The sequence below is a fragment of the Cydia pomonella genome, chromosome 14 (genome assembly GCF_033807575.1).
Source record: "Cydia pomonella isolate Wapato2018A chromosome 14, ilCydPomo1, whole genome shotgun sequence".
NCBI classification, from domain to species: Eukaryota; Metazoa; Arthropoda; class Insecta; order Lepidoptera; family Tortricidae; genus Cydia; species Cydia pomonella.
Window position 1 is genome coordinate 1131943 of NC_084716.1, and position 17097 is coordinate 1149039.

The 17097-nt window shown below is 36.3% G+C and overlaps 2 protein-coding genes across 17 annotated transcripts in view; one reads left to right on the top strand and one right to left on the bottom strand.

The window, feature by feature from the left end:
- Positions 1–17097, top strand: part of LOC133524685 (neurobeachin) — a 963862-nt gene that overhangs the window by 545692 nt on the left and 401073 nt on the right. The window lies entirely within an intron of this gene.
- On the bottom strand, positions 11193–14273 carry LOC133524683 (uncharacterized). Its single transcript, XM_061860788.1, has 3 exons — positions 13532–14273; positions 12692–12855; positions 11193–11604 (listed from the first exon to the last, which is right to left on the bottom strand). The coding sequence occupies exons 1-3, from the start codon at positions 13596–13598 to the stop codon at positions 11248–11250; spliced, it is 588 nt and encodes a 195-aa protein (XP_061716772.1). The 5' UTR covers positions 13599–14273; the 3' UTR covers positions 11193–11247.

Genomic DNA, 17097 nt, shown 5'->3' on the forward strand with positions numbered 1-17097 from the left:
TTTATATAAAGTTTTTATATCCCAGATATTCAGATTACGTCGCTATTTATTAATTTTTACGGAGAAAACACAAGGTATTAAACACCTTCTCTCTATTTATACTATAATATATTATCCACCCTATATAAGTTTTTTTCCTAGTTATATGCCCAGATTAAGATAGATGTTTTTGTAAACATAAATATTACGAGTAAGTATAAGAACAAGGTCGTCAACCATACCCTTTTTTCATCTATCTACATTTAATGTATTTTGTTCCAAAAGACATTAAATGTAGAAATCATGAAAATTGCCTACGCCTCCAATTTCCGAGGTTTTAGTTTGTGTGAGAATGAGCAAGAAACCCAAGTCACAATTTTTTCCCATGGAGCTCGGAAATTTGAAATTTGAAAATACCGTTTGGCGTTCATAAAAAAAAAAACCTTTGAGTGATTTATTAGTGTAGTAGTTTGATTTCTCTAGATATATGTTATCTTATCTTATCTTCTAATTACCAGGGGCCCTTGCGGATACACTTCGACCCATAGGGATCTTTTGTGTAGTTGCCCCCTAAGGAAAGACCCATTAGCTACTCAAGAGCCTTTTTGACCATTTCCATGTGTCGGATGATGGAGCTTATGGGTAGCCTTTTGAATTCCTTTGGTTCCAGATAGCCTGCTCCAAAGTCCTTCATTCTTTGTCTGGCGAGGGCGTGACATTCACACATTAGGTGTGTTACTGTCTCTTCCTCTTCACCACACATTCGACAATCGGTGTTGTCAGAGTGTCCCATCTTGGCCAAAACCCCTTTGACCCCATAATGGCCCATAAACACCCCTGTTATAATTTGGAGTTGTCTCCTGCTAAGTTTCCATAGCTTTTTGCTCCAACCGGAGTCTACTTCTTGTATGAAGAGCTTTGAGTGCTTTAGACCCGTCAGACTGTCCCATTCTTTTTGGTGTCTGGTCCTAGTGTGGTCTTTGATAGCCGTTATAATGGTTCCCTGTGAGAGCCCCACGAATGGTTCCGGACCTATGTGGTTACTTGCGGATCCGGCTTTGGCAAGTTCATCTGCATTTTCATTGCCTATGAATCCCTCGTGCCCTGGAATCCATACCAGTTGCACTCTATTTTGTCTTCCAAGCTTGTTCAGAGCTTGGACACCATTGTACACCAGTCTAGAGTCCACTCTGGGCGCCCTGAGCGCCTTGAGTGCAGCCTGACTGTCACTGAGTATATAGATATTCTTCCCTTGGGTTTAATAAATAAATAATAAATAAATAAATATTATAGGACATTATTACACAAATTGACTAAGTCCCACAGTAAGCTCAATAAGGCTTGTGTTGAGGGTACTTAGACAACGATATATATAATATATAAATAATTATGAATACTTAAATACATAGAAAACACCCATGACTCAGTAACAAATATCCATGCTCATCACACGAATAAATGCCCTTACCAGGATTTGAACCCGGGACCATCGGCTTCATAAGCAGGGTCACTACCCACGAGGCCAGATCGGTCGTCGCCGGGTTTGCCTAACTATATTCTCATGCACACAGGCAATTATAGCGTACGTCTCGGCTTGGAAGACAGTAGCGTATTTACCCATGCTTATGCTACAACTAAAGTCATTTGCATAAATGCCTGCCCCCGTACCAGATACTGTCTTGGACCCGTCTGTGTACCATATGATGTCGTTTTCATCCTTTGATGCTTGAAGACCTTCGGTCCATTCAGCCCTTGTTGGAACTTTAACTTCAAAATTCTTACGGAACACAAACTTGGGTTGCATCTTATCGCAGCCCATATTCGTTATCCTTTCCATGAAATTGTCACATTCCATGTTTGTGTGTTTAGTCTTTGGCTTGCTATCGCTCCATAGGCCTGTTAGAGCCAGCCTGTGTAGCGATTTCCGCGCCTCAGATTGTATCACCAGATGTAGCGGCGGGAGGTCTAGCAGTACCTCCATCGCCGCTGTTGGCGTTGTTCTAAACGCCCCGGTAATAGCCATGCATGCTGTTCTCTGTATTTTCATAAGGGTCTCCCTGCATGTGCTCTTTAGTGTCCTTGTCCACCATGCCAGGCATCCGGGCATAGATATATGTTACTCTAGTAAGTATGAGAAATTACGTACACATTTAATGTCTAAGTATAAAAAACATTATTTCAAAGAGCCTATTTTTGCGGGTTTTATAAATATAATGCGGTGGTCATAATAAATTTCACTTGAACCAAAATCTGAAGTATTATACCTGGAACTTCTCTTGGCCTTAGTATTCACGAAATCAAAAGAATGAAAACTAAGACACATCGTTTTTTCCTAACTCATTCCATTGCTTCAAGGCAAACACAAAAATTCCCTTCCGACATAGTTTTTTCCCACAGATCATATATAAATAGGTATTGATTGGAATGTGTTAATTTCTTACGCCATATTCGGCCTATTAAATACTACAATACAATCCAAAACTTACCTGAAACCCCACTTAAGAAATCTCGTGGGAACCGATGTCTCGGTTGACTTCTGTGGCCTTAGTATTCCTGAGAATTACCAAGAAGCCTGAAGCTTAATTTTTCCCACGGGGATCTTATTTAAAAACCCTTGATTCAACTCGTTAAGGGATTTATAAGAATAATATTTTTTTCACGTCAGCAGCTGGAAGAAGGGTAATTTGGTGCTTAAAAACAGTGAGCAAAATGCGAAATTTGCTCACTAAGTGAGACAAAATAACATTCAAGTGACCTTTATATTCTAATGTGATTTCAACGTGCGGGGCCTAATACAAGTTCGAAATATTTGGATTCTCGTCTTTGTCCCTTTCACGTCATTAGCAAAAAGAAAGAGACAAAAATTAGTGCCTATGCACCCCCGAAATAAGTCAGACCGCATCGTTCCAAAACACCCTACGAGTCATCAATCGTAATAATTAATTAATGAAATAAAAGTTTAAGATTTAATAAAAACACCATATTTTACGTATTTTATTATACAATCAAAACAATAAACTTAAAAAAATACGCAATTGTTACGCAAAGTAAATAATTCTACTTTTAACGATCTCTACTATAGTTGACAAGTAGTTGTATCCGCAATTCGGACCGTATGTTACAACGTTTTTTTTACAAAAAAAAAGTTGTCAATTGATGTTCGTTACTTCATTATTTCCGTTTTATTTTATTGAAATTTCTTTCTTTTGTTTCAAATATGTATGTTTTGTGTGTTTTGTTTTGTTTTTGTTTCTTTTGTTTTGTTTTAAATGTTTTTGTTTCCCGCGGACACTCCGGCTGTGGAATGAGCTCCATGCCGAGGTTTTCCCGAGGGTATGGGGTTCTTCAAAGAAGGAGTGTACAGGTTTTTAAAGGGTCGGCAATGCGCATGTAACACTTCTGGAGTTGCAGGCGTCCATAGGCTACGGTCCATAGGCAACATTCCTTATGCGAACTGCCAAGGAGTGGAATGCCCTGCCCGAGTCTGTGTTTCCGTATGAGTACAATCTGAATCTCTTCAAGGCTAGAGTAAATAGGTATCTCATAGGTAAGCGTGTTCCACCGTAGACCGCATCATCACTTACCATCAGGTGTGATTGTGATCAAACGCCTGCCTATCCTCCATAAAAAAAAATAAAAAAAACTTTGCAAACACATTTTATACGGTATTGAGATGACGTTAAGGAATCTTGTGGGAACAACCTCCCTCGATTTATATAGCCTTAGTATTCCCGAGAATTTTTAAGAAATGAAGCGGAGCCATCATATTTTAAATACCGTTAACTGATGTCATTCATAAAAACCATGAGAAATAAACACCATTTCCAAAATGTGTCCTGGTTATAAAAATGAGTCGTAAATCGTTAAGAAACGGGGGTTTTTTGTCCTACGTAACGTACTTTGGAACCCGAATAAAAAATCTCGTGGGATCTAATGTCTTGGTAATTTCTGTGGCCCTGGTATTCCTGAGAATTTGCAAGAAGTCAAAGTCCAGATAATTTTTCCCACGGAGATTATTTACATAAAATTTCCTTTGTAATAGGATGTTTTGGGGTGATATTATTTCTGTAGATTTGTGTTGCTCTAGTAAACATGAGCAATAAGAAAATATCATTTTTGACAAAAGCTAACCATCTTGCTCAATAATTTTGCAAACATATTGTATGGTATTGAAATGTATCTTAAATATTGTGTAAAATAGATCTCCTGGTTTAAATTGAATATTTAAGAGAAGTCGTAAATCGTTACGAACTCCCCGTATTTTTTGTCAAACATAACCTATCCAAAAATCTGAGTATATGGAACCCCACTTAAGAAATCTCGTGGGAACGAATGTCTCTCTTGATTTCTGTGACCTTAGTATTCCTGAGAATAACCAAGAAATCAAAGTCTGAAAACCAAGTTTCCCACGGAGTTTATTAGTTTTAAGGCACGCACAAAAATTACATTACGCTATTTACGTTATTGTGTTTTTGAGGCGATATTATTTCTCTAGATTTATGTTGCTCTAGTAAACATGAGAAATTAGGAACCATATCCCATTAGAAAACCAACTCAAAGCTCAACTTTCGCATTGTATTGAAATTTCATCCTACCTACAAAGCACATGTCTGACACAGAATAATAATCTTGTTCAACGGTATTAAAATATAGTGTAGAAAGGTGTCCCGGTTGTAAAAAATATTATATTTAAAGGATATCGTAAACTGTTAAGGACGCCCGCCCCTTTTTTATAAAAATATTCAAAACTCTGAGTAACCTGGAATTCGACATAAGAAATCTCTTGGGAACTAATTTCTCCTTTGATTTCTGTTGCCTTAGTATTCCTGAGAATAACCAAGAAATCAAAAGTCTGAAAAAGCAAAATTATCTCACGATAATATTGCACACATAAAGATACCGTTACCTCAAAATTTGTTGCTCTATTAAACACAAGATATTAGAAAATCAGAACTTTTGACAAAAATGAACAACCATCTTGCTCACTAACACATTGTTTGGTATTGTAATGTTATCTATATGGAACCCACTTTAAGAAATCTTGTGGGAACTAATGCCTCCTTTGATTTCTGTGGCCTTAGTATTCCTAAGAATTTGCAAGAAATAATAAGTACTTATGAAATTCCTTTTGTTGATTGAAATTTTGTACTACATGTATGCAATTAAATAAATTAATAGAAATACATAAAATGGTGTCCTGGCAAAGCATACATTTTGGTGACGATTTTTTTAATGCTTCTGTATATAACCAAACAATATTATCTGGCTAAAGTCATCACCAAGTCACGTTTTTTATTCCTTCTTTAAAAAGCATTGTGAGATCGTTTATTTCATATCTCAACACAGGCCTTATTGAGCTTACTGTGGGACTTAGTCAATTTGTGTAATTAATGTCCTATAATATTTATTTATATTTATTTATTTATTTATTTATTTATATCTACCCGTATAACCCCAGTAAGCACGAGAAATAATAGGAAATCTTATGTTAGACCAAAACAAAAGAAATCTAAACCATTGATAAATCTTCAAACACAATTTATTGTATTACTAACGTAGTTATCCAAAACGTCAGTTGCGTCAGCATGTATGTAAATATGTACTATTATGTAAAGGGCGTATAGCACCCCCGTCTTTTGAAATGATGCATTCAAAGAATTTAATATACCTGGAACTGGGACTCCTATTAAAAATCTCATGATACCGGTTATCTCTTTCTATGTCTGTAACCTTAGTATGCCTGAGAATTAATAAGAAATCAAAAGCAATTCACCAGAATGTTACTGGTGCGACAGTATCTCGCCCTTTTTCTAACTGTATTCATTAAAGAGAGACGGGTAGTCTATTTCGCGAGATACTGTCGCCCCACTTCTGTGCTAGCCCTGCTGACAGATATAGTTTTCTTAATATATCAAAGAAGTTGCCAACGTTTTCGTAGCGCTACGCTCGTAGCTGATCGTAGCGTTTTTCCGCTATGCAGAGGAAAGCGAATACGAACAGAGCGGGTTCCCTCACTCGATGTGTTTAGTTTTTCGTTTCAAATTCCAAAATGTTTGTAAAGCAAAACGCCCCCCTTTTTTAAATAAATCCTATCTAATGCAGCAGCGGTATCATGGTCGCATTTTTATCACCTGTCATGTCATGCGTCACTTTCGCACTTTCATACTTGTTAGAACGTGACAGGCATGGTGACAAATGATAAAAACCCGACCATCTTAGCCTTACAGGGTCTCTAGAACAGTGTCGCATACATTTATTAGATAGCAGTCAGGCTTCTGATCCTTGTAGTGGCGTTTCTAGTCTTCCAGAAACCCGATGTTGTCAAGCTGAAAAGTGCCGTCACCCTAACCATCTCGTTCAATTTCTCACTAAAAATTATCATTATCATACATTCGCCGCCGAAGAAATCACATCTTGTCGGACACCTTTTCTTTTTCACAAATCGGACTTAAGGGTCTAACTCTTAGCGTAATTGCATTATCAGTACCCCTAGTGTTAATAAATTCGATTTCCAAACGTGACGTACGCGTTTGCGTTTAGTCTCATTTTGTATTGGATTTCGAAAGAGCGCGCCAAGCGGGACGTTTTGGAACCTCAAAATCCTATACAAAATGAGACTTAACGCAAACGCGTTCGTCACGTTATGATTTCGATCAAAGTTACACTAGGGGTACTGATTAATATTGATGTCAAATTAAAGTATAGTTGACGAAATACAATTTGCACCGATTCGACATACAAGTTGATCGGTTCAAATAATAAATATTTCGTCAACCATACGTATTATTTTTATTGATATAAACCTTTGCACTAAAAGCTAGATCCATTTTAAATCTTCCACCCAGGGATCGGAAACCGGTATTTTTTGTATGGGAACGAAAACGGTATTTTTTCGTTCTTTGTTAATTACTTCATTTCTAATTAGGCAATCTAATAATACGAAGTCGTTATCTGAAAACACAACTGAGTCCTACTTTAGAGTATAAAATAAACCGAAATATATGGTTATTTCGATGTTTTTACAAAAAACCGGTTCCGATCCCTGCTTCCACCAATCGTCAAAAATTATTTTAAGCAACAAAACAGTTTCCAAAGAAGTAAATTGAAACGTAACTTATCAGAATTGATACATTTACATGATCAGGAAATGTATTAAATAAAATTATGATATGTCTATACTTGAAAATAATATCATGACATTCGGTCTTTTGTTTCTCCCTGTTCATATAACTTACTAGACATTAATTCACGTTTCTATTTCTCATTACTATACCGTACTTACCTAACATATGCAATGAAAAATCTTAATACCTGTTGTTAATTTCGTGTAAAAACTAAAAAAACAGCTTAGTTTTTAGTATGTATACTTTGTTTTGTTTTCTCAAACAACCAAACATTACTTATGACCGTTAAAACTTGTCTCTGATTTAATTCAATACCCATTGTTTTACAGCCAGAAATGGTTAGACTTCAGCACTTCGTTTTTCAGTTCCACAAACCAATCAATCAAACCTTTCTTGACCCAATATTTTATTATACTATACTACGTTAATGTAGACTTCATCTGAAGGTTCTGAAAGTATAGTTAATACGTTGAAAAACTCCTTTAATCGAATGGGATTAAACAGACCGGGCGACTAAATGAATTCTCTTTTAAACAATGAAAAAACTCACCACACGAATGAACAAATCGAATCAAGCACGTTTCAAATGTGTCCGTCCATGCAAGGAAATACCAACGCAGTGCGGCTCATACCCAACCAAATGGCAACATTAACATTCTAAGGAGAAAATATGAAATTCTCTTCCGCTTAATGCTATTTTCTTGTGAAGTAAATGGCTATGATGCGCGCCTGGCCACGTACGTAATATTTGTAATAAGTTTTATGCTTTTCTCCATATATTACAGTTTACTGGGAACACTAGGATTCTTCATAAGCCTTCGCTAAATACGGTTAGTAGGGGCAGTTTCATTTCTGAGCAAATTTATGTGTGATCTAGTTATATTTAAATATAAAAGGTAAGTAATTTATTCTTTCCGTAAAAGGAAATGTGTACAAGAAAACACTTAAAAACACAAAAGGCACCAGAAAAGGACCTTGAGCTATTTGATTTAGGAATAGAATACGAAATGGGGCTTAAGGTTCTTAAGATATCGAAGAGAATAATTTCCGATGTATTTTATGTTCTTGTAAGGTCGTTTGAGGTATTTATTGAATAATTTTGTTTACATTAGCTTAACATTATAAATAAGTTGCTGCCAAACATTTCATTTTTAGAAACACATTTATTCACAACTGTACTGTAGGTACTTAACGCCCCCTGGATTTGACTCGTCTCATTCGTAATAAATCTTATACATCCAATCTCGAGGTTTACCTAGAAGTGTACATAGAATTCCGTTATCCACCTTCTGACTCCATCATCAGATCAGCTAAATTGTATCAATTTCTTACATTGTCATCTATTTTGTATACAATTCTTGCAAAGCCTCTATGATTTATTTAATTATTGTTTTCTAGTATAGCCCAAGCTGGTCTCCGTTCTTTTGTTACGAGTGCAAATATATTTCCCGTTCACTAGGAACACATAAAGCGAGGACATCCCTCTGTTACTCACGTTCTGCGAGCGCCTATTGTGTTCTTATGCTCGCCTGGTATCTCACTCCCTTGATTTCGCTGCCTTTTATTGTTGCCTTTGCAGCACGGAAACGGGGTCACTGTGCCCCCGGGGCGAAATGAACAAGTGTGCATTAGGTAGCACACCTGCAGATGTTTTTGTTTTCGTGTTTCTGTTTTTGAGTTATACAATTTTCCTGCGAATTCACAATGGAAGAAAATGTGAATTCGCCTCCCTATAAACATTCTGCTAAAGCAGGGGTTCTCTTTTTTGCGTCGCACATCTTTAGAAAAAATATCTACTTGGGGACAAACCAAAAAAAATTCAGGTTTTCTTTATTTTGAAAGCTTAGCGCACCCTCCTTTTGTTCCGTTTTGGAAAATGTATTCTCCTATTTTTTGATTTTAAGAAAACATATTTTCTGTAAAGAAATAGATGATTCGAAAAATTTGGGACTTATTTATATACTTTTCAAATTTTAAATTGTTTTAAAAGCTTTTAGGTTTGAAACAGAAAGTAAGTTGTAATTATTTTATATTTTGCGTCTATAAAAAGTCAGTAAATAAAAATAACAATAATACGACAAACTAACTGCCGCCTTTGAATATTGTGTATAAACTGAAATAGATACTAAAGATAACGTGATCAAGAAACACAAATCAAATACAGTTTCTATTAGAACTGCCGGTTTCCACATTAAACCCAGTTACTTTGACATCAAATGAGACTAGGGTCAATTGTGACAAAATGGAATAATACTCTCACTCAAAGGACCAATCTAATCACATTTGGCTTTGTGGGACCCAAATGTAGTGGCCCTTTATCTTATAACACGACACAGTAAACAATCGTGAGAGGTCGAAGGCAGTTACTGACGGATAAAAATGACGGTAGGTACCTATGCGATTTCTGACTTAAATTTTACTTACTTTTTCTTTAAACAATAATACTGTAGTTTGTATTAATATTTTCAATTAATTGTATTTTATAATTGTTGTTGTGCTTGTTTGTGATCGATTTATAAGTAGCAAAAAATATAAATAAATAAATATTTGGGGACATTCTAACACAAATCGACCCACGACCTAGCTCCAAACTAAGCAAAGCTTGTACTATAACTAACTTAAATACATACATAGATAACATCCATAACTTAGAAACTAATATTCGTAATAAACAGACAAATAAATGCCCTTGCCAGGATTCGAACCCGTACCCTTCTACTTCGTAGGCAGGGTCACTACCGACTAAGATAGTTATTTCTTTTTATAGATTATCTTTTCCCAAAAAAAAGCGCTGGTGGCCTAGCGGTAAGAGCGTGCAACTTGCAATCCGGAAGTCGCGGGTTCAAACCCCGGCTTGTACCAATGAGTTTTTTGGAACTTATGTACGAAATATCATTTGATATTTACCAGTCGCTTTTCGGTGAAGGAAAACATCGTGAGGAAACCAGACTAATCCTAACAAGGCCTAGTTTACCCTCTGGTTTGGTAGGTCAAATGGCAGTCGTTTTCGTAAAAACTAGTGCCTATGCCAAATCTTGGGATTAGTTGTCAAGCGGATCCCAGGCTCCCATGAGCCGTGGCAAAATACCGGGACAACGCGAGGAAGAAGGGATTATCTTTTCCCAACCCTTTATTACGGTCTTCCAACACGGAAAAAAAAATCTGGTTGTTGTAACGAGAATTCGGTAGACCCTACAATTTTTATCGTACTATATGTGACAACTCTACAAATAGTAAACTCAACTATTCTCTTCTCGTAAAAGTTATATGGTATGGGTAAGTATGTTACATAGTAAGCAGTAGGGCTTAAATTGTTAACAGTGCTGGATGTGTATTGTTGAAATAACTACAGCCTTTTGTATCCGTTACCAAAAATATGTTGTGGTATATACTATATTGCTTGGTAGTAACCACTATGTTACTTTGTAGTATCTACCATGTTACTTGGTAGTAAGCACTATGTTACTTGGTATTAACCACTATGTTACTTTGTAGTATCTACTATGTTACTTTGTAGTATCTACTACGTAACTTTGTAGTATCTACTACGTAACTTTGTAGTATCTACTACGTAACTTTGTAGTATCTACTGTATTACTTATCCCTTGGCATCTGCACAATAAATGAAATGCCTGATTATACTACTTCCCAAAACTGCTGTAAACTGTACTTATTGTTTGAATTAAAAAACAGATACATCTTTTTCGACTTCTATCGAAAACGTTGATTTTTTAAATAAAAACATAAAACCACTTAATAGCACTTTTTCATGGGAAGTAGTAATATCTGGCATTTCATTTATTATATATTGTGCAGAGGCTGGGGACAAGTCGTGTCAGTCGTAAGTTGCAATCAAATTGTGAAATATTATAAGTAGACATAATTATGTACATATATTAACTATTATGCGTTATAATAAATGCGATGTAGTTCAATATTAACTGTAGACTATTTTCTATACAATATTAATTATATGTTATGAAAAGCTTAAATAGGTAATTATAATGTAGTCACCTTAACCTATTTCACAATTTGAACAAAACAGGTTCCTAAAGTTGGGAAACGTCTAGTTTTAAAAAAAACTTCAAATGAAATCAATCATTATTTTATATTAATAGGCAACAAAACTGATTGTGAGTCACATTTATAGAAAAAAGGTTTTACATTGTACAGTTGCCATCAAATATATCGGAGCGGCCAAGGTACCCATAAATATCTGGACGTGCACTATATCGCTTTGACAATAAAGACGTTGTTTTGTGATCAACTTGGCCGCTCCGATATATCTGTTGGCGACTGTAATATAATATAACACCTCACTTGTCAACTGTTCGATTTCGTTGGTAAGGTCCTTTACTGGTGGTAGATTAATTGATGTGTTGACGCTACTGTCAGAAGGGGATCCATCTTGACTGCTTTGGAAGTTGGTAATATCCTTTATTGGTGGTACGTTTCTGTGTTTCTCACTCAACACATCGACATTAATGTCCGATTTGCTCCCCTAAAAAAACACAAGTTAATTAGTCCCTTGTATAAAAAACATATTTACATGAACCCTTTCATACCTAACCGTAATGTACCTAGGGAACTCACGGATCTTAGGTCGTTTTGTATAAAGATAGCATTGTTACGTTCATAAAATAATTCCAAAAATCTTTATTTATTTATTTAATCTTTATTACACAATACATGAAGGTACAAATGGCGGACTTAATGCCTTAAGGCATTCACTACCAGTCAACCAATCTTTGATCTATACTGTTTAAAAAAAATTCACCACTCCACCTCGGAACGTTCTTTATCCCTTAGAAAGCGGAGGAGAAAAACGCATTTTATCCGCATGATGTGGGGAAAGTAAGTTTTGACTTGTTTCTTTACATTATCTGGTAGGATGGACTTTAAAGAGATGATTTTGAATTATATAATTTTGAAAGCATGAATTTGGCTTAAATTTTTAATATTTTATAACTTGTATTTTTCGCGGTGGCGCGGTGAAAAATGTTGTATTATATACTCGGCAGTAAAGTTTGTTCCTGAGTTATGGTTGTTTTCTATGTATTTAAGTATTTATTTAGGCATATCTATCTATTATAGATAGATTAATAAGTGCTGGTGGCCTGGCGGTAAGACATCAAACTTTCAATCTGGAGGTCTTGGGTTCAAACCCCGACTCGTACCAATGAGTTTTCATTTGATATTTACCAGTCGCTTTTCAGTGATGGAAAACATCGTGAGGAAACCTGACCTAATCCCAACAAGTCCTAGTTTCCTGTCTGGGTTGGACGATCAGATATCAGTCACTTTCGTAAAAATAATGCCTACACCAATTACTGGGATTAGGTTGCCGAGCGGACCCCAGGCTCAATAGAACTATGGCAAAAGTCCGAGACAAACGCTAATCGGCCTCCGTGGGGTGAGGTAATTCAGATTGGGGCGGGCATAGCATGGCCATTCCGTATAAAATACTATTATTTATTCTGTGCTGTGGGACTAGGTCTGTTTGTGTAAGACTGTCCCATAATAATTATTTATTTCAATAATGCAACGTCATATTATTAAATTATCTAAATATTGAAGCAGATAGGTACCTGACTAAGACTAAGAGAGAAATCATCATCATCATCATTTGATATTTGTTTCCAAATATTTAAGTTGCTTATGAATGTGGCTCTGTCTCCAATTGGTTTAATTAGTTCTTGTATCATTCCCTGATCCAATATGATGTTGAATGTTTTGAGGGTGATCTTATTTTCTGTAAATACAAACAAAACTTAACCCTTTCTTTCTTTTAAGCTTTTGGAAAGTACGTGAATATAAATAAGGAAAACTGACACATGTGGACGAAAACTACCCTACCTCTGCAACGGCAACGGTGCCGATGCGGTAGATTTGACAAGGTGCTGGGAATATTACTTACTACCCAGTAGGACTAGTAGGAGGCATATTATTATACCTACTAGCTTTTGCCCACGACTTAATCTACGTGGAATAAGTCATTTCTCATACAAACTTCCACCCCCTTAAATCACGATTTCTGGAATAAAAACTATCCTATTTCCTTCCCCGGGACTCAAACTATCTCCATACCAAATGTCATCTAAATCGGTTCAGCGTTAAAGCGTGAAGTAACAGACAAACAGACACACTGGGCCATATTATAACTTTAAAACACGTTTAGACACGACAACGACAAACAACTGAATCAGAAATATCAAAACTTGCTTGAAAATGATTCACATGTAACTCCAATAGGTACATACAACCTCAATATCGGTTGATTGATTTTTGTTCCGTGTTGGAGTATGTTTGAGATAGATTGTGTTTTTAATGTATTGTCTATGTAGGCATTTTAAAATTAGAATACGGCACAAAAGATTTTTTTTTACAGATATCACATTTAAATATAAAAAAATGGAAACAAGACTTACGTTTGAATATCTCGTAGTATTCTGACAGACCCCACTCATGCAATATTTGCGCGATGTCTTCGTCCATTTTCAGTAAGACACAAGTTTTTCTTTTGTTATTTTCACTGCTAAGTAAATCAATAACTGCCTGTCACTACTTTTGCGCGGGCGACGTAAGTACGATTGGTCACCATCAGCGCCATATTGTTTGAAACCGCCCCGCGCGGCTCCCGCGCCCCTCTGCTCTCCCAGACGCAACGATCCGTATTGTAATATCAACAATAGTATAATAGTATAATGTAACTTACTTTGAGTATTGTTGGTGTAAACATTTAGATACTATTCCTTACAAGCTTTCAAGTTACTAGAATTGAACATTGCCCGTTACAAACGAATTGAAATCGCTACCACATCAAAATAGTTGGTCGTACAATAAAATTAGTAAAGAGAACGTTAAATTAGTTAGCAGAACAAATTTCCGCTTACTACACATTCTTGTAGTATCGTATTTTTATATAGCTGCGACAACGATGGGAATTGTAAAGACGACGATGCTATTGTAACTATCCTATGAGTATTGTTGATATAACATTTAGATCCTAACCTTTACAAGCTTTCAAGTTACTAGAATTGAACATTGCCCGTTACAAACGAATTGTAAACGCATCAAATCCAATGGTTGGCTGAACAGAAAAAAATGTTAGGAGAACGCAAAATTTGTTACAAGAACAAATTCCCATTTACTATACATTCTGGTAGTATTGTAAAAAATTTTTTTTTCCGTGAAGAATCCTTACAAGACCATTATAAACGTCAGTTTCTTTACAAATTGGAATCTTTAAACGCTTTAGATTTGATAAAGAGCTTCTAAATGAAATCAGCAATTTCCCGGCCAGTAACAATGGTAATTTAATCGGATAACATTCCTGGAGGAGCGAACGTTTTTCCCGCGATAATCGCCTTAGCCGTGCTCCAAATAAACATTGTTGAGATTTTTTGAAGAATGCGTTCTATTTGTTTTAAGTCGTTTAGGTATTTTGGATGTTTGTTAATGTTTCGTATTGGACTGGTGAAGGGAAATTAAGGTTAGGAAATAAGGTTTAGGAATGCGTAACGTTTTTAAGGTTCCGTACCTAAAAAGAAAAAACAGAACCCTTATAGGATCACTTTGTTGTCCGTCCGTCCTTCTGTCTGTCTTGGAGGTATCGAATTAAAATTAAAACCATATACCTACTCAGGTCTACGAGTATAGTCCCTTGAAGCTGTAAAAAAAAATCAAACTTCTAAGTTAACGTAAGAAGAAGGTGCGGCCGTATTTGGCCCAAAAAACGTATATCTTCGTTCAGTTCACACGTTCGTCAAGTTCTGTACATACATTGAAATTGGTCGTCGGGAAATATTTACATCTAGACAGACGATCCTATCAATTCCACTCACATTCAAATGAAAATAAGTATTCGTCTGAGATTCAGAACATTTCAATTTTCCTTTCGGATTGTTATCGTCCTCATAAAACACGCGTTGATAATCGTGTTTATAAGATTTATCGTCACGATATCCGGCAATTTTTATGTAAATTATATGGACGAAGTTATTGGTTTATTCTGCGGCAATAAGCTGCGATATGATAATGTCATTTCACACCGGATGGGCTGCGAGGGTGTATGTATATACATATTATACACGCAGAATTTATGCTTATACCGCCAGCAACAAACGAATAGGTATCATGTAAGAACAGTCAGCCTTGAAACCTTTAAGAAACGAGCATACTACCATATTATTAGAGGGGGAAACGCACGTACAACTACTGATTTTTCAAAAAGTACGTAATTTCCTCTTTGAAAAATTTCGGAAATGGCTCATATTTTTGCAATTCTCCATTTTCAAAATGAATAATTTATTTAAAAAAGTATTGTACAGTCATACAGTGGTTGCTCTTAAAGACTAAGGATGTTATTAGAGAAACTTGATTTACAAATGCCTGAACTAGCAGTTCCTATGTTTCAGACAGAAAAGGACAATATTAATTAATTTTTAATTATTCACTTACCTTATTACAAACTACATATGAGTAGTACACAATAAAAGTCTTATCAAAGAAAGAAAGATTTAAATAAAGCAAGTTGATTGGTAATAAACCACAATTTGGTATTATGAGATCCCACCGGCTGGGCTGCGAGGGTATAATATAATTATGTATACAAGTATACGTAAAAACACATACACGGTATATTTCCTCGTACAGTCAGCGATATTTTGTGCACGCACGACAAGAAATGGTGCCATTAACCCTGGAAGAAGAAATGATAGCTGGTCACTAAGAATGCCAGCCTAAACGATGTCATCCGTCGGGCACTTACCAGCGTGGGAGTGCCGGCTGCGTTAGAACCACCTGGCCTGGTGCGCGACGACGGTAAGAGGCCCGACGGAATGACTCCAATCCCCTGGCAAATGGGACGGCCTCTTATCTGGGATGCAACATGTGTAGATACCCTAGCGCCGTCCCATCTAGCCGCCACGTCTATGAGAGCTGGCGGAGCAGCGCCAGCAGACGAAACCCTAAAGCGCCGCACATATGCTGGTCTGTCAAACAACCACATATTTGCGGCGTTCGCGGTAGAGACCCTGGGGCCCTCCATAAACTTTTCCAGAGCCTTAAAAAAAGGTGGAGGCTGGCTCATTCCTAAGCCAAAGAATAGCCATAGCTATTCAGCGTGGGAATGTGGGCAGCCTTATGGGCACCCTTCCGCAGGGGTCAGATCTAAGGGACTTTTTTTTAGTTAATATTTAATTTTAGTAAACATATGTAAGACGACTCACTGGCAAGAGTCTAGTGCACAGGCTTGAACTCTTGTCAATAATCTCAGAATTCCGTCAAGTACTTTAAAAAAATAAATAAACAGGGTTTTAAAGGAAATTATTGGTATATTTAACGGCAATAAGCCGCAATATGATAATGTCATTTCACACCGGCTGAGCCGCGAGGGTGTATACACGTGACGTGATACATCACGTGTATACACAAATATACGGCGTCTGGGCTCGTACAGTCAGCAAATGCGCAGTATATTATGTTAAAATTATTTGAAAACTGTCTCTCAAACTGTGATCTATAAAATTTTCCAACTGTCAAAAACTAACTGGAACGTCTTCGTTCAATGCATCGCAGTTCTAAGGCAGAATACGAAGTACGAAGACGTAAGTGAAGGAACCGTACGAAATCTTCTTTTAATATAAAAGTAGTCCTCATTTCCCTCTCTGGATATTAATATTATTGAAAATATTTTGACACAATTTGTTGTATATCAACCACAGCTATACCCCCTACCTTTGATTTTTCCCTAATGTTTAATTTTTGCAAGATTTAGGAGCGTTTAGAAATTCTATAAAATCTGTTTATGGCTCCTATTTTTAACAATAACCAAAAAATTTAAAACTCAAACGTAGGAGCATAGCTATGTTTGATGTACATCAAATTATGTAAATATATTTTCCATAATGTCAATATCCAGAGAGGAAAAAGGGGATTACGTTTGTATGGAGAAACGGCCGTTCCCTTACCTCTTAATATTAGTCGCGAACGT